This window comes from Macaca nemestrina, chromosome 5, assembly GCF_043159975.1.
Source record: "Macaca nemestrina isolate mMacNem1 chromosome 5, mMacNem.hap1, whole genome shotgun sequence".
Taxonomy (NCBI): Eukaryota; Metazoa; Chordata; class Mammalia; order Primates; family Cercopithecidae; genus Macaca; species Macaca nemestrina.
The window spans coordinates 181,381,871-181,402,954 of NC_092129.1; the positions used below are offsets into that span (position 1 = coordinate 181,381,871).

General features: G+C 43.6%; 1 protein-coding gene across 1 annotated transcript; it reads left to right on the forward strand.

Annotated features, from left to right (window-relative positions):
- Positions 1–8,274: 8,274 nt before the first annotated feature.
- Positions 8,275–16,889, forward strand: LOC105487310 (serpin family B member 1). The gene is made up of 7 exons (XM_011750757.2): positions 8,275–8,434; positions 9,628–9,803; positions 11,514–11,651; positions 12,192–12,309; positions 14,244–14,386; positions 14,471–14,638; positions 16,373–16,889. Exons 2-7 carry the CDS (start codon positions 9,636–9,638, stop codon positions 16,775–16,777), a joined length of 1,140 nt encoding a protein of 379 aa, XP_011749059.2. The 5' UTR covers positions 8,275–8,434; positions 9,628–9,635; the 3' UTR covers positions 16,778–16,889.
- Positions 16,890–21,084: the final 4,195 nt, after the last annotated feature.

A 21,084-nucleotide genomic window follows, 5' to 3' on the forward strand; every position in this document is an offset into this window, starting at 1 on the left:
AGAGTCCTACATCAAGGCTCCCAGGTGCATAGATAGATAGATAGATAGATAGATAGATAGATAGATAGATAATTTTTTTTTGAGACGGAGTCTCACTCTCTTGCCCAGGCTAGAGCACAGGGGGCTTGATCTCAGCTCACTGCAACCTCTGCCTCCTGGGTTCAAGCAATTCTCCTGCCTCAGCCTCCTGAGTAGCTGGGATTACAGGCATGCACCACCATGTCTGGCTAACTTTTTGTATTTTTAGTAGAGATGGGGTCTCACCATGTTGGCCAGCCTGGTCTCAATCCTGACCTCAGATGATCCACCTACCTCGGCCTCCCAAAGTGCTGGGATTACAGGCGTGAGCCACCGCGCCTGGTCCCAGGTGTTTTTAAAAAGCAGATGCGTCCGCCTCTGCTTTGTCCCTTGCATCTGTCCGGAGTGCTGGGCTGTTGCTGGGTTCCTTACAAAAATGTAGCCCAAGTTGCTGAATTCATAGACAATTTAGAATTAAGAACAACATTTAGAACTTTGATGTTAACTCATTCACTCTTGGTCCAAAGTAAAAATTTCCTCCTCACTATCCCTGAGTAGATTATCAAGTTGGCTTCAGTGACAAAAACGAGCATCGCATTTCCATGGAGGGCTTCCCGTTCGTGTATGAGAAAGTTCTTGACATCACACTGCTTCTGACACATCCATCATCAGTCCCCAGAGCCACGCAGAAGGAGCCTGCTGGCCATGACACGGTGCTCCATGCGACAGCACCTACACTTGTGGAAGGTTGACTAGGTGTTCCCCACCCAGGTGGTGTTGGAACAAGCATTCTGGTCTGTCTGTCATCCAATCTCACTGGTTGGTAAGTGTCTGTCGTGAATTGTGCTGTGTGTCGCCAGTGGGTGGGGCTAGAGGTTGTGGCTCCTGGGCCGTGCTCTCATTTGCATTCAGCTTCCTGTTGCCATACCTGAAACACGCTTAGGCAGCCTAAGCTCCAACAAGCAGTTATTGCACGTGGACTGCGGGCGACGCAAGTGCTCTTGCACCTTCTGGACTGTGTCTAGATTGATCCTAACCTTTACAGACATTTCATTTAATCTACCCAAAAACCTTAGGAGATTGCCGTTACTATCCCCAATCGTAGATGATGCAGCCGGGTCTGTGAGGATGTGAGAAATTCGCCTCAAGGACCCAACCAGTAAGAGGCAGCACTGGGATTCAGACCCAGGTCCTCTTGCCACGAAAGCTTCCTTCAAATTTCCATATTGTGTTGTCCAGATCTTCCTGATGGTTTTCTCTCATTTCAGCGTCTTATCCTCTGAATGAAGCAAATCCAATTCCTTCCGAAATTCCCCCACAGAATATCACCCTTGTCTCCCTCTGACTACGGGTGGCACCCTTATCTGAAAGCCATCTCAGGTCAGGTCAGGCCAGAGTGTGGGGCATGGCCCCTCCCCCCTTACTGGATGTGGCTGCTATGCTTCTATCAGTGCTAAAACTTTCCTCACCATATTGGTGAATATTGAGTTTGTGAACAGTTACAATTCCAGATTTTTCTTCATGTGAAGTGCTACTAAAATAGGCCCCCCATTTCTGGCATTGGCAGAATTGATTTTTTTAAAATCTGAATTTAAAACATCTATATTATCATTATTACATTTCTTTGTATTGGTCTGGGATGACATTTCAGCTAGTGGAGTTCTTTCAAGTCTCGATTCTGTCATCCACTGCAATAGGCCTGTGCGATCTGAAAATTTCCTCTTCGTGGCTCGCTACGCTTCCATCAGAGTTGTTTGTGAGAGGGTGAGACAGGAGCACACACAGGCAGAGCCCCCTGGTATACCTTCAGACACCTCCCTCCCAAGTGAGCCACAATTTTAGGTCACTTCTTTTCTTTCTTTCTTTTTTTTTTTGAGACAGAGTCTCACTGTGTTGCCCAGGCTGGAGTACAGTGGTGCGGTCTTGGCTCACCACAACCTCTGCCTCCCAGGTTCCAGCAATTCTCCTGCCTCAGCCTCCCAAGTACCTGGAATTACAGGCGAATGCCATCACGCCCAGCTAATTTTTGTATTTTTAGTAGAGACAGGGTTTCACCATGTTGGCCAGCCTGGTCTCGAACTCCTGACCTCAGATGACCCACCTGCCTCAGCCTCCCAAAGTGCTAGGATTACAGGCATGAGCCACCACGTCTGGCAATTTTGGGGGGTCATTTCTATAGCCAGCTAACAATCCTTTTTTTTTTTTTTTTTGAGACAGAGTTTCATTCTTGTTGCCCAGGCACCATCTCAGCTCACTGCAACCTCTGCCTCCCGGGTTCAAGTGATTCTCGAGCCTCAGCCTTCTGAGTAGCTGGGATTACAGGTATGCGCCACCATGCCTGGCTAATTTTGCATTTTTAGTAGAGATGGGGTTTCTCCATGTTGGCCGAGCTGGTCTCGAACTCCTGACCTCAGGTGATCCACCTGCCTCAGCCTCCCAAAGTGCTGGGATTACAGGCGTGAGCCACCGTGCCCGGTCAATCCTTTATTCCAACATCAGCTTACTCTTGTTTATCTTGTCCTCAGAGTAATAATCGGAGGCTTCGGTAAATGCCTCTTTCTTCGTTCTGAATTCCTAGGCAGACTTTTTGCACGATGATTATGCCATGCATATCGTTTCTGTCATGTACTTTGTTTCCTGTATCTTGCTATTTATACTGGGACCTGAATTCCTCTTGTTGAAGCTCCATTTTCATTCAAATTGGTTATTCTATCCATGCAGTTTAGAGAGCTTTTTATTCTCCTTGTTATTCATCAAGAAACTGAACTGAGCAATGCCATATCATCTGTCCACATGGCTTGGTTTGTTCTGAGCTATAACCTTCATTCACTTATTCGACAAACTTTCCTAAACAACTACTATATGCTAGGTGTTTTAGATACTGGGGATGCAGCAGTGAACAACTGGGTCAAAGTCTTATTCTCCTGATGCTGTGTTCTCTTGAAGGAGATAGGCAACCAGTTTCTGATGGTGCCTGAGGCTACAAAGCAAACAGAAAGTAACTCGGGATGAGAACAGAAGCCAGGGAAGGGCTCAGGGAAGAGGTGGCATTGAGCCGAGACCAGAATTAGAGGAAGGGGTGAGCCATCTAGAAAGAGGCAATATCAGGGACAAAGATCTGAAAGAAAATGAGCCTTCTAAGGTGAGACACTGAAAGGAAGCTGGTGAAATGAGGGGGAAAGGAAAAGGATGCAAGGTCAGAGGAAGTCCCCAGTGGACTGCTTACATGGATATTTGCAATAGAAAATTAAATTATAGACATTCTAGCTACCCCAGTGAGAGGACCAAGCTTTACTGAAGAGGAAAAATTACATGATGTCCTGGCATTTACTTCTCAGCGGAAGCCAGTGATTTGTATTTTATAAATGATGGAATTCTGCCCTCTGGAGGATGAAGCTATGTTGCACAGCTGAAACTTTAATGCTAGGTTTGTTCCATTATTTGGCAGAAAATAAAAGGACTAAAAGAATCCCTGGCCAGGCACGGTGGCCTGCTTGTAATCCCAGCACTTTGGGAGGCTGAGGCAGGCAGATTGCTTGAGGTCGGGAGTTCGAGAACAGCTTGGCCAACATGGAGAAACCCTGTCTCTACCAAAAACACAAAAAATTAGCTGGGCATGGTGATGCACACTTGTAGTCCTAACTTTGGGAGGCTGAGGCAGGCAGATTGCTTGAGGTCGGGAGTTCGAGAACAGCTTGGCCAACATGGAGAAACCCTGTCTCTACCAAAAACACAAAAAATTAGCTGGGCATGGTGATGCACACTTGTAGTCCTAACTACTCAGGAGGCTGAGGCAGAAGAATCGCTTGAACCTGGGAGGCGGAGGTTGCAGTGAGCAGAATCAAGATCACACCACTGCACTCCAGTCTGGGTAACACAGCGAGACTCTGTCTCAAAAAAAAGAAAAAAGAAAAAAGAAGAAACCCTGAGAGATTATTTTATCTGTTTCTTTCATTTCAATCACGTAAGCTGCTTAAGATAGGAAAAAGTAACTGATTTTAGACTTTCCTGGAGTGTCTTGTTATCTGCAACCACTGTCCAGGGGCCAGAATTATTCACTGTCATGAAATTAGTCTCACCCAAAATTCTCAGACTGTTATAAGAAAACATTATCTGTAAAATAATTTTGTGTTATTTTTCTAGTTGTGTTTATAAGTTACAAATTAGTTTTTTGGTGTTTTTTGTTTTTTTGTTTTTGAGACAGGTTCTCACTTTGTCACCCAGGTTGGAGTGTAGTGGCGCGATCCTAGCTCACTGCAGCCTCACGCAACTCCTGGGCTCAAGTGATCCTCTCACCTCAACCTCCCAAGTAGCTGGGACACAGGTGTGTACCACCACACCTAGCTAAGTTTTAAAGTTTTTTAGAGATGGGGTCTCCCTATGTTGCCCAGGCTGGAAAAATTATTTATTAAAATAAGTTTAATAATTATTTTCATATTTCTCCTTTGCTATAGTAAATACAGGCTATGGCACATAAAAATTGCTTTTTCTTTAGTTTAAAATGTTTCCAATTGCTGAACTGCTAGTGGATTACTACAAATTTTGTGTTTTGAGGAATTGAGCACCTAAAATAAAATACATTATCCAGCGAGCACAATATGGAAAAATTTACCCACAAGAATTATATTTAACATATTTACAAAACTCTATTGTGAGACTTTTAATTTCATCATGCTGCAAGTTTACTAAAAGTGTCACAATTCACTTAATAGCACTTTCTTAAACTGAACAAGAAAACAAGCTAATTCAAAATGACTTTTGAAGAGTGAAGAAAAAAATTCTCAAGATGCTTCTGAGAGTTCTGGGTGATCAGTAGCAGCTAGTTTGAAGGGCCAGAAAAAGTCTAAGTTCTACTTTCAGGAGCTGGGAGCAGGAGGAATAATTCAGGAATAATTCCAGGTGAAGGAGAATAAGGAAAAACGCTTAGGAGACTGACACTTCTCCGTATTATTGTCGGATGAGATGAGCTAGGAAGACTCAAGGGGGCAGTAATGTGGCAGTGTCCACACATTTCTCCTAGACAAGCGGGATAAGAACAAGACCAGCTTCTCAAGAAGAGCCCTTGTCGTAGTCTTTTCCTGCTGCTTTATCAAAGCACCTTGTAAACACTAGACACCGATTTCTTACAGTTCTGGAGGCTGGGAAGTCCAAGGCTGGGAAGTTCAAGATCTGCAGGTGCGCACTCAGTGTCTGATGAAGGCATTTTCTTGCGGTGCTCTCATCTGGTGGGAAAGGCAGAAGGGACAAGTGCTGTGTCCTCACATGGCAGAAGAGATGTTATGGGCTGAATGTGTCTCCCCAAAATTCGTATGTTGAAACTTTATCACCAATGTGATAATATTAAGAGGTAGAGCCTTAAGACGTGATGAAGTCATGAGGGCAGAACCCTCGTGGGTAGAATTTGGGCCCCTGAAGGAGTGCATTCATCCCTTTCCATCCCTCCCACCAGCACGTGAAGACACTGTATTTCCCCCTTAGATGCATTAACAAGGTGCCATTTTGGAAGCAGAGAGCAGCCCACACCAGGCACCAAATATGTTGGTGCCTTATTCTTGGACTTCCCAGCCTCCAGAACTGTAAGCAATAAATTTCTGTTTTTAATAAATTGCCCAATCACAGGTATTCATTTATAGCAGCAAAAATGGATGATGACAGAAATTGATACTGAGAAGTGGGATGTTGCTATAACTAATACCTAACTATAGGTATAACTATAATACCTAAATATGTGGAAACAGCTTTGAAACTGACTAATGGGTAGAGGCTGGAAGAAATTTGGAGATGCATGCTGGAAAAAGCCTATATAGACATGAACAGAGCATTAAGGGAAATTAAGGGTGAGGGCTCAGAAGACAAGGAGAGCTGTAGGGAGAGTCTAAATCTTCTTGGAGATTAATTAAGTGGTCATGATCAGAATGCAGTTAGAAGTATAGATGGTAAAGACAGTTTTGATGAGATCTTAAAAGGAAACTGGAGGAAAGGTCATCCTTGTTACACCGTGGCAATGAATTTGGCTGAATTGTGTCTGTGTCCTAGTGTTTTCTGAATGGCAGAACTTAAAGGCAATAAACTAGGATATTTGGTGGAAGAAATCTCTGAGCAAAGTGTTGAGAGTGCAGCATGGCTTCTCTTGACTGCTTATAGTAAAATGTGGGCAGAGAGAATGAATTAAAGATGGAGTTTATAATCAAGAGGGAAGCAGAGCTTAAAGATTCGGAAAATTCTCAGCCTGGCCATGTAAAGAATGAAAAGGCATGTTTGGGAGAGAACACTAAGAGTGTGGTCAGGATCACATTTGATAATAAGGTGAGTATGTATAGAAGGAAGCCAGATGATATTTATCAAGACAATGGAAGAATGAACCCAAAGGCATTTCAGAGGTTACCGGTGCTGGATCTCCATCACCATCGCAGAGTGCCAGGATTCTGAGGGCAGAAGGTTTTAAGGGAGGACTCAGGACACCATGGAACCTTGGGGCTTGCTGCCTAGGGCTGCCTCAAGTCTCTGCCCACCCCCATCCCTCCACATTCTGGTGCAGCACTCTTTGGCCACCATCTCAGGTGTGGCTCATGCAGGCCCTTGTCAGGCTACCCTTCCTGTAAGCCTTGGCGTGTCCACGAGATGCTAACTCTGCAGGTGTACAGAGTGCACGAACTGTGGAGATACGGCCACCTCCTTCTAGATTTTGAAGGATGTCTTGGGGAGCCCGGGGGCCCAGTCAGAGAATTGTCACTGAGGTGAGGCTGCTGCAGAAAGCCCTCACTAGGGCAATGTTTAGTGGAGCAGTGGGATTGGGGCCACTGCAGAGAGCCCCAACTAGGGTAATAGCTAGTGGAGCTGTGGGAACAGGGCTGTCCCTGAGAACTGTACAGCCACGAGCATGCAAGTCTATCCTGGGAGAGCCTAGACTTCAATCTGTGAGAGTTGCTGCATGGGTTGCACTGGGTAAATCCATGGGAGTGGGCCCCCTGGACCCTAGGGGACCCAGTCCCCACCCCCATGTGCTCGGAATGGGGGACACAGCATCGAAGAAGATGATTCTGAACCCCAAGATGTAATGCTGTTTGCCTTATTGGGTTTGGACTTACTTGGGACCAGATACTCCTTTATTCTGGCCTGTTTCTCCCTTTGGGAATGGGAATGTCCGTCCTATGCCTGTCTCACCACTGTATTTTGAAGGCATGTAACCTGTTTGATTTCACGGGCTCATAGCTGGAGGGGAATTTCACTTAGGATGAATTGTACCTTGAATCTTATGCCTTTCTAATTTAGAAGAAATTTTTTTTTTTTTTTTTTTTTTGAGATGGAGTCTTGCTCTGTAGCTCAGGCTGGAGTGCAGTGGCGCGATCTCCGGCTCACTGCAGGCTCCGCCTCCCAGGTTCACGCCATTCTCCTGCCTCAGCCTCCCTAGTAGCTGGGACTACAGGCGCCCACCACCTCGCCCGGCTAATTTTTTGTATCTTTTAGTAGAGACGAGGTTTCACCGTGTTAGCCAGGATGGTCTGGATCTCCTGACCTCGTGATCCACCCGTCTCGGCCTCCCAAAGTGCTGGGATTACAGGCTTGAGCCATCGCACCCGGCCAATTTAGAAGATATTTAGAAGAGACTTTGGACTTACATTTTAAAGTTGATACTGGAACTTTGGGGGCCACTGGGATACAATGCATGCATTTTGTATGTGAGAAGGGCATGAATTTGGAGGACGGGGGCAAAATGCTATGCTTTGTATGTCTGTGTCCCCTCCAAAATTCATGCTGAAACAATCCTCAATGCAATGCTAAGAGGTGGTGCCTTTAGGAGGTGATGAGATCATGAGGACACCTTCCTCATGAGTGGGATTAGCCCCTTGTACAAGAGACTTCACATGGGATTTGGCCCCTTTTGCCCTTCCACTTTCCACCATTGAGGATGCAGCAGCAAGCTGTCATCTTGGAAACAGAGAGCAGGTGTTTGGAACTGGTTCTGTTTTATCTGATTCTGGGGGTCCCTCTTTTTCCCTATGCAAGATCCCCAAATTTTCTTCCTTCTCTCAAAGAAAGCTTCCAATATAGATAGGACTCAAAGGGAGTCATTTGCCCTCTAAGAGGTGTCACACTATGTCGTGTCAGTCATTCACACCTTAGTAAGAAAAAGCTCTTCATGTCCTTGCCAGCGATTCCGGGAAAGGCTTAGAACTGAGAAAGGCGCGGATGCCCCGAGGAGGGCGCTGCCCGGAAGCCACGCTCATTTCTGCTTCCACTTAGGCAACCCCGGGAGCTCTGACTCCTCGGCGGTCCCAGGGAAGGGCCGCCGCCCCGCCCGCGGCTGCTGGCCCGGGTGGCGCTTCCGCATGGTATAAGGGCAGCGGCCCTCGGTGCTTCCTCCCACAGCTCGCACCCAGCTCGGAGCCCGGAGCGTGCCTTGGCAGCGTATCGGGTAAGGCCGGGCCTCGGAGCGGTGGCGCGGCGGCGAGCTGGGGGGAGAGGCCAGGCCCCCTCGCTCAGCTTCCAGCCCAGCACCCCACCCCCGCCCCAGGCTCAGGCCCATCGGCCCGGAAGCTCCCTGCGCGCCCCCCACCCGCTTGGCGCCCCCATCCCTTCCGGGCGCCGCGTCTGAGACAGGCGACCTCTGATCCCCCGCCCTTGCCTGGGCGCAGGCCCGGCCAGCCTGGGAGGGAGGAGGGAGGACGACAGATGCAGGCGGAAGGGCAAGACTGAAACCCGAGATTAGAATGTTGTCCTTTCTCCCTGAATTCCCTTCCTCCCAGAGCTGTTTGTGACAGTTTCCAGGCAGCTCAGGGTCGAGCACTGCTGCTATCTGCAGCTGCAGGGAGAGAGAGGAGGAACCCCGTGCGATTCTAGAGACGATTGCACAACAAGGAGAAGTCAGCTGCCCAGCGGGCAGTACCGTTCTTCTTTGCCTGTCCTTGGGGAAATTAGGGCTCTGAGAGTGGAGATCCAGATGGGCTAGTGGGTGGCGGATGGGAGGCTGCACCGCCAGACCCTGGACGGTGGTGGGTTTCCAAACTGGCACATCCTACACCGGCTCTGAGACTTTGGGCACTGGACCTCTTATGCCTTTTGAACCTCAAAAATAAGGAAGACTTATATTATTATAATAATTACAGTGATACCTTTGCCAGAGTTTTAATGCATAGTAGGTAGCTATGAGTCTCTGATAGAATGCTGTTAGTTCAGGTGAAGGTAGGCAATGGATTCATTGCCCAGTGAATCAGACTTGAATCAAAGGCTCAGAAGCACCTGCGCTCCCAAACATAGGTTGGGAGGACCCAGGGCTGGGTGGCTATGCTAAAGCTGGGGTGGCTAGGGCCTGCCCCACCCCACCCCACCCCCCAGACTCACCTGTCCGCAAGGCCAGAGCCCTTTAGGGCTCCCCTGGGTGCCCTAAAATCCCCTGTAACTGCTGAATCCTTGGCCAGCATGGTCCCACATTTGTGGCCCTGGGAAAGTGTTCTTGCCCTGCTGGAATAAAAAGGCGGAGAGAAAGTACAAGATCAAGGGTGCCACAGGGTGGCTGGCAGAAGTGGAGGAAGCTTCTGGGGGAACGAGTGCTGCCTAATCTGCTGGCATGGGCAGTGGGCACCAGGGGGACCCTGTTCTGTGTTGCAGTTTTCACCATGGAGCAGCTGAGCTCAGCAAACACCCGCTTCGCCTTGGACCTGTTCCTGGCCTTGAGTGAGCACAATCCGGCTGGAAATATCTTCATCTCTCCCTTCAGCATTTCATCTGCGATGGCCATGGTCTTTCTGGGGACCAGAGGGAACACGGCAGCACAGCTGTCCAAGGTCAGCAGAAACGACAGAAAGGGTCTGCTTTCCTTCCATCTCCCTACGAATGGACGGTCTTTATGGAAAGGTTGTGCCTTTGAGCCCTTACAGTGTGTTTTCGAAACTGTATTTTTATGAGATCAGACTGTCAGAAAAGTCACACTTGTAGGCAGGCTTTCATTCATCATCAGGTTTTTCCTAAGTACCTACCACATACCAGGAACTGTTTTTTTGTGTTGCTGCGGAGATAGCAGTGAGCAAAGCTGACAAAAATCCCTGCAGGGCGAGTCTTCTGTTCCAGTGGATGAACCTGGCAACTTTCCTGAAAGCCATACTACATCCTCCTGAGCTAGCAGCTTCCAGTTTTTGCTTTGCATATGATGGATGATATGCAACTCATAAATATTGCCTGTTACATAACATGATTCAAGCATAATGAGAGGAGTGAGACATAGGGAATGCATTATAGTGGAGATAGTGGCATTGCTTTTTTCCAAGGAAAAGAGAAAAAGTGACCCTGTGGTTCTATAGTCCCAGGGTGCTGAGCATGGCTTAGTGGGCTGTGGCATAGCACGCCCTGCAGGGGAAGTGAGGGGGACACCCAGCAGCTTTGGGAGCAGGACCCAGCCCTTGGCAATGTGACAGGTCACTTCTTGTCCTTAATGGACATGGAGGGGACTTCTGTGTTTGATACTCTTTAATTCTGAGAAGAGAACTCTAGCTCGCTCTCTCGAAGGCCAGCAGAAAGGAGTGGTAAAAGTAGGGGCTTTTCTAACATACCTGCTGTGAATGACACGGCCCCTGTTCCTTGACAAGGTGCAGCCCGGGATTCAAGTTCAAGGGGCTGCGAAGCTTCTATTACTCATCGCGTTAGATATGAAAGCATTTTAAATATATTTTTAAATCCATTAAAAAAAAAAAAAACCTCTGTTACTCATTGTTAGTTGCTTCTTGCGGGGTTATATCAGTTGCTAGCTTGAGGCTTTCCAGGGACTTTAAAACCTCAGCAAAGAATAGTTTTAAGGACTCCTCCCTCATTTCCATTAAAGCAGATGGAGCATAGGCACAGTGCAAACATTCCATATCTCAGTGAGTAATGTGGACTTCCTACCCTACGCAATTTTGTTCTTTGTGTCATAATCATAAAGGAACCAGCCTAGGTCTCATAAAACCACAAAGGGCCACTTGATTTGTAACTGATACATGGAGAATTAAACTTTTGCCAGAATGTTAAGTTTAAGGAAGTTATTTTAAAATAAGTGAGTTACTGATGTTAATAGGGTAATAAAATTTTAAAAGCCTCAGTCTAATATCTTTGTGGTTCTGAATAGAGGATGAATCCTATTTTTACTGCTTATTTCTGGGAACGTTCAGTAAAATTATATTTGATACAGAATATAAATATGAACATACCATTTATTATTTTCTTTGGAAAAGGCAGACATATATAAATATTTAGTGTATTAACCACCCACATTTGTGGACCTGCTAGTGTAACAAAGAGTGATGTAAAAGCAATGTCTAAAGTTGTAATCATTCTGTCTCACAAAGTCATACATTTTGGATTTCCTATTGTTTGTTCTGCAGTGACAAATTAATGAAGTGTTGGGTTTGGGATCATCAATAATTAGTAATAAAAACACATTAATTTGATAGAAGGAAACACCAAGGAATCACTTTATAGTTTCAAAATAAATGACTGTAGAAAGAATGTTTTCTTTATTTTAGACTTTTCATTTCAACACGGTTGAAGAGATTCATTCAAGATTCCAGAGTCTGAACGCTGAGATCAACAAACCTGGAGCGTCTTATATTCTGAAACTTGCTAATAGATTATATGGAGAGAAAACTTACAATTTCCTCCCTGTAAGTACTTTGCCCTTCACATTCTAAAACCCCACTAGACAGTGCAGATATTTTTCTAGCACAATCAAGTCATGAAAGTCAGTTTTAATATTTGTAAACTTTCAGAAAAACAATACAGAAGGCAAACATGGCAAAAACAATCCGGAAGGCAAACATGACGGAATGCAAACTTTAAGTGACTTGATGATTTTGTGTTACAGTCTTAGTGAAAACATAGCTCCTGGAGGTTTTACTGAAGCAAGAGTACAATCAGTATTTGTGAAATCTTAGTCAAAGATCAGAAAAGAGTGGTAATTTTTATATAACAACAGCAGTATAAGGGTTAGGCTTACCACTACTGGAATGCACAGTTAAAAATGGCTAAGATACTAAATTTAATGTTAAATGTTTTTTACTACTATAAGAAAAACTATAAGAGTTTGAAATTTTGTGTTATATGGAATTGTAGCCTTTTAGGACAATTTCTGTTGCTTTTCGGGATTGTAGAAAACAATTTCAACATGGAGTAGGAGTATATTTCCTTTTTCTTTTTTTAAATAGGAGTTCTTGGCTTCGACTCAGAAAACATATGGTGCTGACCTGGCCAGTGTGGATTTTCAGCATGCCACTGAAGAGGCAAGGAAGACCATAAACCAGTGGGTCAAAGGACAGACAGAAGGTGAGCGCCTGGGCAGAATGGAATCATTATGCGCTGGTCGTGTCATTCCTTTCCTCAGTCCGCCTTTCACACCTGCAGTTATTCCCTCCCCAGCTCCCACAGTCCTGGCACACATTGTGATTACAGTCAGAGGACACTCCCGGTGTGTGCACTCTGCACTGCACGTTGCTGGACAGCTCTCACATGTTAGAAGTTCACCAGAGAGGAAACTTAAACATGATTTCACTCAAGCAGCTAAATCCTTTTTTCTTACCAGCTCCCCAAAACTTTTAAAGTTACATTTTAAAGTTAAAACCAACATTGGCGGGGCACGGTGGCTCATGGCTGTAATCCCAGCACTTTGGGAGCCTAAGGCAGGTGGATCATTTGAGGTCAGGAGTTCAAGACCAGCTTGGCCAACATGATGAAACCCTGTCTCTATTAAAAACACAAAAAGAATTAGCTGGGTGTGGTAGCGCACACCTGTAACCCCAGCTACTCTGGAGGCTGAGGCAGGAGAATCTCTTGAACCCGGGAAGCGGATATTACAGTGAGCCGAGATCATGCCACTGCACTCCAGCCTAGGCAACAGAGTGAGACTCCATCTTAAAAAATAATAATAAAAATAATAAAAAATAAAACATAAAGTTAAAACCAACACTGAACACAGCAAAAAAAAAGGAATTAAAATTTTGAGGAGAATCCAGCCTGCCAAAAATTACCTAATACACATATGGGAAGAAATGTCCTGGAATTTCACGGAAATACCTGAAATCAATATTCACAAACTACTGTGGTCATAAATTTTTTGCCAACATCTTGTCCAGTAAAAAAGGTGTGGTAGGTGGGGACTGACTTGCTCTTAGGGTGCAATTTATTTCTTTACTACATCTCTCTTCCTATCTAGTCCTGTATTAGTCAACCCACTCCAGTAGGCGTGTCTTCCGTTATGCAAATTGTTCCCGGCCATACTTGTGGTCACCAAGGTGACCTTTATTTCCATGGAGTATGTTCTGCTGGGTTTTTTTGTTTGTTTGTTTTTTGTTTTTAAGAGACAGAGTCGGCCGGGCGTGGTGGCTCAAGCCTGTAATCCCAGCACTTTGGGAGGCCGAGGTGGGCGGATCACAAGGTCAGGAGATCGAGACCATGGTGAAACCCCGTCTCTACTAAAAATAGAAAAAATTAGCCGGGCGCAGGGGCGGGCGCCTGTAGTCCCAGCTACTTGGGAGGCTGAGGCAGGAGAATGGCGTGAACCCGGGAGGCGGAGCTTGCAGTGAGCCGAGATTGCGCCACTGCACTCCAGCCTGGGCGACAGAGCGAGACTCCGTCTCAAAAAAAAAAAAAAAAAAAAAAAAAAGAGACAGAGTCTTGCTCTGTCGCCCAGGCTTGAGTGCAGTGGTGCGATCATGGCTCACTGCAGCCTCGACCTCCTGGGCTCAAGGAATCTTCTCATCTCCACCTCCCAAAGCGCTGGGATTGCAGGTGTGTGCCACCATGCTTGGTCTTGTTCTGCCTTTTGGATATTGTTGAAATGTTTTTTGTGAGAGTAGGCATCTACTCAGCGATTTGAAGAAGTGATTTACTGATGACTAAAGACATCTTCATTAAGAATTTTTTTTTCTGAAAAAGAATGGTTGTTACAAAATAAGGCTCATTGTTTATCATACAGTCCAGAAAAGGAGAATTTTCCTGTCTTTAGTCTTTCAGCACATTTGACTGGTTTAAAATGTCAAGTCCTTTGTGGGAAGTTTGTGTGTCATCCTGGTCTGCCCCACAGGTTGTTATATGTAAAGTAGAGATGTGTTAGTGAGTAGGGCTTTCCTAATTTAGTATCTTGTTAAATGAAAATTAAGTAGAAAGTATATATTTGAATTGCATTTCCGTGCTAATATATTGTCAGTTCAAATTTGGAATTCCAATTTGGATTTTTTTTTAAGCTAACTTGATTTTTTTAGGGAAAATCCCAGAACTGCTGGCTTCAGGCACGGTTGATGACATGACTAAACTTGTGCTAGTAAATGCCATCTATTTCAAGGGAAACTGGCAGGATAAATTCATGAAAGAGGCCACGACGAATGCACCATTCAGACTGAATAAGGTGAGGTGAGGTAACTGTACAGAGTCATGCGTTGCTCTAAAAGAATGCAGAGAATAATTTCAGTGATTTGTTTTAACTGTTCAGAAAGACACAAAAACTGTGAAAATGATGTATCAGAAGAAAAAATTTGCATATGGCTACATCGAAGACCTTAAGTGCCGTGTGCTGGAACTGCCCTACCAAGGCAAGGAGCTCAGCATGGTCATCCTGCTGCCGGATGACATTGAGGACGAGTCCACGGGCCTGAAGAAGGTATGGCTCCTGGGCTTCGTGCTTTGTGGTTCCTCCGGTGTGTGTGTTGCATGGTAGGCAGGTGCTTGTTAAGTGTTCACTGATGGCTCATTTTCCAATAGTTTGTCATTCCTTTGTAAATGTAGCCCATCGACACTTGCTACACCAAAGCCCAAGTTAATTTTTTTTTTTTATTTTTTACATTTATTTATAGAGACAAGGTCTCACTATGTTGTCTAGGCTTGTCTAGACCTCCTGGCTTCCAGCGATCCTCCTGCCTCAGCCTCCTGAGTAGCTAGGACTAGAGCTGGGAGCCACTGTGCCCGGCTGACGTTTCATTTTTCAAGAAAGACGGCCAGCTACTTTCAGTGGACCCTTGTGATGGGGTCATCAAAGATCTATACTAAATATAATACTGGTTAGTGGCAGCCCATGGACAGGCTCTTGAATTAACTTTAGAGGAAATTACAGTAAGATGAGGATTGTTTTACTGAGGAAAAAGATTGAAAAGCCCAAATAGTGCAGCATCTATCTTCATCATGTACTATACAATTCTATTATTACCCTGTTCACTCTCACCGCAATTCATGTAGACAGTGAATTAAATTTTCAATGGGTACAAGACAGAAAAAGCCTCATGTGACACGTTAGGCCTATTTACTCATGTGAACTTTGTATGAGGTTTCCATTATGTGTAGGGACCCTAGCCTGCTCTGTATTCTCTGTCTCCTCCCCAGCTAAACTTGCCATCAGGAAGGGGGTCTAATATTAATCATTTGCATGTACAGACTTTTAATATATTGTATAAAAATCAATGTGGTCTTTCTTTCAGTTGTATTTTTGCATTAGTTTTTTTTTCTGATTGTAAAGTGAAAATCTCTAGCCTCATAAAAGGAATGATCAGCACCATTAGAACAAGTAGAGTGATGATTCTGTTCCAGTCCAATAGCTATAACAATAGTAATGATAATAGCTGACATTTATATAGCACTATGGGTCAAGTACTTTATATACATCATTTCATTTAATGCTCTCGACCGTCTATAAGGTAGATATAAGTAATGTCCACGTCACATTTCAGATGAGGAACTAGATCCAGTGCATAATCTGCCTCTTAAATTTTTACCTAGGAGCTAAAGTTATTAGATATTACTTCAGCTCCAGTGAGGTTCACCGATTACCACAGCTTCAGTGGGATCCAGACTAAATAGAAGAAATACTTTAAATTTCTTCTAGCACTACTCGACCTGGAAGTAATAGCAGCTGTCATGGCCTATCACAGTAATCCATTGTGGTAGGAGTTTAGTAAACCCTGGATGAATGGATGGATGGATGAATGGGTAGATGGATGGGTGGATGGGTGGATGAGTAAATGGGTGGATGGATGATAGATAGGTAGATAGATTGTTGGATGGGTGGGTGGGTGGATAGGTGAATGAATGGATGGATGAATGAGTGACTGTGTTGCTGGGTAGCTGGGTGGATGGATGGATGGATGAGTGAGTGAGTGGATGATGGACCCAATGTACAAAGTTCCTGTACTTGAACCTTTGATGACTTGGAACACCACCTCTGCCCTATTTCATCAATTGCCAGAAAGAAATAAAATTCTCCAAATGGAATCTGTTTTGGCACAAAACATGAAGGAAACTAACTAGCAACTGATATTATGGGTCCTTTGATTCAAATAATACTTTATTGCCTTACTTATGTAAAATTGATATCACTTCTTCTTTCGCCTCATTTTAATTGCAGATTGAGGAACAGTTGACTTTGGAAAAGCTGCACGAGTGGACCAAACCTGAGAATCTTGATTTCATTGAAGTTAATGTCAGCTTGCCCAGGTTCAAACTGGAAGAGAGTTACACCCTCAACTCAGACCTTGCCCGCCTAGGTGTACAGGATCTCTTTGACAGTAGCAAGGCTGATCTGTCTGGCATGTCAGGAGCCAGAGATATTTTTATATCAAAAATTGTCCACAAGTCCTTCGTGGAAGTGAATGAAGAGGGAACAGAGGCGGCAGCCGCCACAGCGGGCATCGCCACCTTCTGCATGTTGATGCCAGAGCAATACTTCACTGCCGACCATCCATTCCTTTTCTTTATTCGGCACAATTCCTCAGGTAGCATCCTGTTCTTGGGCAGATTTTCTTCCCCTTAGAAGAAAGAGACTGTAGCAATACAAAAATCAAGCTTAGAGCTTTATTACCTGAGTTTTTAATGGTGCCAACGTTCTTCTATCTTTACCAATAAAACCAATATCCAGAAACAAATCTTTTATTTTCTTTTTAAGTTCGGCTCTGTTGGCTGTTTACACCCATGAATTTTGGCATGGGTATCTACTTTTCTTTTTTTACATCGAAAAAATCCAGTGGTTGCTTTTGAATGCATCAAGTAAGAGAGAAAAAAAGAATACATCAGATGTGTAGATTCTTGACCATGTTGTGATCTATGAAATTGCTATATCCTCCTGACAGCTATGGGAAAACATGTTAAGATGGTCATTTATTTTGCAGTTAGAATTTTGGGAGCCGTGAAATAGACAGACACCCTGACTGTTGAAGGGAGGTTTAAAAACACATATTCAATTGAAATATAAGAGAGCACCCCAACTGAGAGCCCAGGTTATGAAGACAAACTTGTCTCGCCTGATGTTTCTATCCGTTGTTCTGCAGGATTAGTATTCTGTTACAGCCCTTTAGTTTTTAGACTCTTCAATTAAAGGGCCAATGGTAATAACCTGCATTCCTTTTTTTGTTCTTCTTTATGTATAATATGTAGTTAATGTGGCAGTGCATGAAATCAAGAAGTGGGTGTCTTAGGATAAAAGATGCCAAGAGTCTACAAAAATAACCATGTAGTAAGATAAACTGCTGAACAAAGGTTTTATTGTTAGCCACCTTCACATGTATTTTCTCTTTTTTTCTTTTTTTTCTTTTTTTTTGAGACAGAGTCTTGCTCTGTTACCCAGGCTGGAGTGCAGTGGCAGGATCTCAGCTCACTGCTACCTCTGCCTCCTGGGTTCAAGTGATTCTCTTGCCTCAGCCTCCTGAGTAGCTGGGATTACAGGCGTGCACCACTAGGCCCAGCTAATTTTTGTGTTTTTAGTAGAGATGGGATTTTGCCATGTTGGCCAGGCTGGTCCTGACCTCCTGACCTCAGGTGATCCGCCCACCTCAGCCTCTCAAAGTGCTGGGATTACAGGCATGAGCTCCCGTGCGTGGCCTTCTCATGTGTTTTCTGATTAAGGCTCTTGACTTCCTTCATCCATACAGGTTGTTATGCCAATAAGATGGTATTGTGCGGGGCTATGTGGGGAGATGGGGCGGGGGCTCTTGGACTAATATAAAACTTTGTCAAATGTAGTTCTTTGAATGGGGCTTGAAACACTGCATTTTCTTGCTCTCACAAGGATAGTGGGCACCACGAATTAATAAAATGTCCTAGGATTCTGCAAGCCAGACTGGTCCCAGGCCTCTTGTTACTGCTCTTATCCTAGACAAATGAAGGCTACCAGTGGGCATTCTTGGCCTTGCAACGTTGTTGGGAGTAAGGAATTCCACAGGTTAACAACAAGATTTCAGCAACTCTCTTGTCATCACACTTTCTTTTTTCCCCCCTTTCTTAAAATACTTACCATATTTCAGGTTTTCAGGAAAAGCACTGCCTTCTGTAAGTCTTTTCTTTTGGTTCCTCATCCTAAAATCCACTCTGATTTGGAGTAAATCATGTTCATTACGTAGAAACTGAATTGTAGGGACCCAAGTGAGCTCAAATTATATATGAGGGAACAGGCCTATAGACTATAGGTACATTGTTGAAGGTCAAAACAATTGGTGAGTTCCAGGGCAGAGACTAGAATCCAATTCACATTTCATGTGGAGAGCATCTAATTTATGTAGTGGCGAGATAGTTACCTCAGGCCTCTGAAGACAATTAGAAACCAAACAAATAAAACAAGCATCAGCCCAAAGGCAAGGTAGGGCTAATCTGAACATAAAGAATTACTGGGCCAAGATCCAGAACAAATTGGAAATTCAGAGAGGTGAATCTGGAAATTGGGGCCACTTCTGCCCCAGGGCCATCTGCCATCCAGAAGAGGGAAATGAGAAGTGGTAGACAGAGTTTGAGCCCCTCAAGAGTGGGGGCCCCATTATACTGCCTCTGCTTTTGTTTGGCATTTTAAGACCTATGCCCTATGGGTATGACAGAGTCAGCTCAGAATGCAGCCCTTCAATGAGTCATTGGAGAGCCCAGAAATTTCCAATCCCTAGAAGTAGATTATTTTCATTCTAGTTTGCTGCTACTCATGGGCACACTGCAGAAGCAAACAAAAATCACATTTTGGGGAAAATTACCCATAAACCACAAATCATGTTTACCATCAGCTTTTATAATACAATATCTGGCACATAATCAAAGATAATTGGACAGTTGAGGAGCCATGACAATGTAAACTAATACCAGCACAAAAGATAGACAACAGAAACCCCAGTACAGGGGCTCCAAATACCAAAATTGTCACACACAAACAGAAAAGAACACTTTTTTCTATGATCAAGATGATTAAAGACAAGGTTTAACATTTCAGCAGATAATTGGAAACTTAAAAGAGACACTGCATATTTGAATAAAAATAAGACAGAAATTCCAGAGCTCAAAAATACAATAATAAGTGAACTCAAAGATTTAACAAAAAATTAGATGGCTAAAGAGAGAATTTGTGAATTTTAAAGTTCAAAGAAATTATTCATAGTTTCTTCTAGAAAGACAGATATGATAAATGAAACCTCAAAAGGCAAAAGAATGGAAAATACAAAAGAGAGGATAAGAGACCTAAGGTAGTCAATAAGAAGATGCTTAATGGGAGAAGAGAAAGTATAGAGCAGAATCATATTTTATTTATTTACTTATTATTAACTGTTAATTTTTAGACACAGGGTCTCACTTTGTTTCTTAGGTTGGAGTGCAGTGGTCCTCATGGCTCACTGCAGCCCTGAACTCCTGGGCTCAAGCAATCCTCTCACTTCAGCCTCCCTAGTAGCTGGGACCACAGGAATGTGTCACCACACCTGACTAATTTTTAATTTATTTTTTGCAGTGACAGGATCTTGCTGTCTTGCTCAGGCTGGTCTCGAACTCCTGGTCTCAAGCGATCCTCCCACTTTGACCGCCCAAAGTGCTGGGATTACAGGCATGAGCCACCACACCTGGCATCAGAATCATATTTTAAAATCTAACATTCAAATGTTTATACTAAAACACATAAAGAATGTCAATTCACAGAGCCTGGAAACCCTACTCAAACCCCAAGCAGGAAAATACAAAGAAATCCATCTCTAGACGCATCCTAGTTAAACTGCATTCATCCAAAGACTAGGGAAAATCACAAAATGAAAGCAACTGAAGAAAAGGCCAAAGTACCTTTAAAGAAGCAGTGATTACAATGTCAACACATATGTCAACAGAAATAATAAAAGCCAGAAAACCATAGGATGATTCTCTCAATATGTTGGAAAAAACAAAATCTAAAAGCCCGGCCAACCTAGAATTATTGTATGCCCAGGAAGAACATCCTTCAAGATATTTTCAGACAAAAACTGAGAAAGTTCACCATCAGCGACTTCCCCTGAGAAAAAGTCTAAAGGAGATTCTTTATGCACAAGAAATGTCAGAGTTCTAACAACAACAAAAAAAAGAGCAAGAAAAATTGGTGAATATAATAAGTTTAAATGAATATTGACCATGTAAAACAGAAGTGATGGCTATGAAGTTTCAAATATATCCAGACTTAAAATAAATGATAACAGAAGTTGGGGAGGGAAATGGAGTCAAAAGTTCCAAGGTCCTTGCATTGTCTAGGAAGATAATAAAGTACAATTACAATTACATTAGAGGTTGATAAAGAATGACAAAGAATACCATCATCTGTCTGAAAGAAGAATAGAAAGACAAGAAAATGATACAAGAGCAGGTATGACAACTAGCAAGATGGTATAGTAGACTCTAAATAAAATGAACATTGAGTAAATGTCCCCGTTCCAGTTAAACGACAAAGATGGTCAGGCTGGATTGAAAAAAATACTATACACTATTTAGAGGAAATAGATATAAAACATAAGACTAGGGAGAATTTGAGAAGAAAAGAATAGAAAAAGACATATCATGCAAATGCTAACCATAAAAGTAAGTGTAGCCGTAACGGCATTAGTGATAATGTACAGAGTCTCAAATATATCCAGAATTAAAATAAATGATAACATAGAATTTGGGGAGGGAAATGGGGTTAAAAGTTCTGAAGTCCTTGCATTGTCTGGGAAGAGAATAAAGTATAATTACAATTACATATTTCCTATTCCTATTCTAAAGATAAGGACAGACACTTCATAACAACAACAAAAAGATTCAGCTCACTAGGAAAATATAACAATTCTAAACTTGTATATACCCAACAACATGCCCTCAAAA

Coding starts and splice junctions, on each gene's coding strand:
- LOC105487310 (XM_011750757.2), top strand. CDS start 9,636: ATGGAGCAGCTGAGCTCAGCAAACACCCGCTTCGCCTTGGACCTGTTC. Junction 12,310..14,243: donor GGTCAAAGGACAGACAGAAG/GTGAGCGCCTGG, acceptor TGATTTTTTTAG/GGAAAATCCCAGAACTGCTG. Junction 14,639..16,372: donor AGTCCACGGGCCTGAAGAAG/GTATGGCTCCTG, acceptor TTTTAATTGCAG/ATTGAGGAACAGTTGACTTT.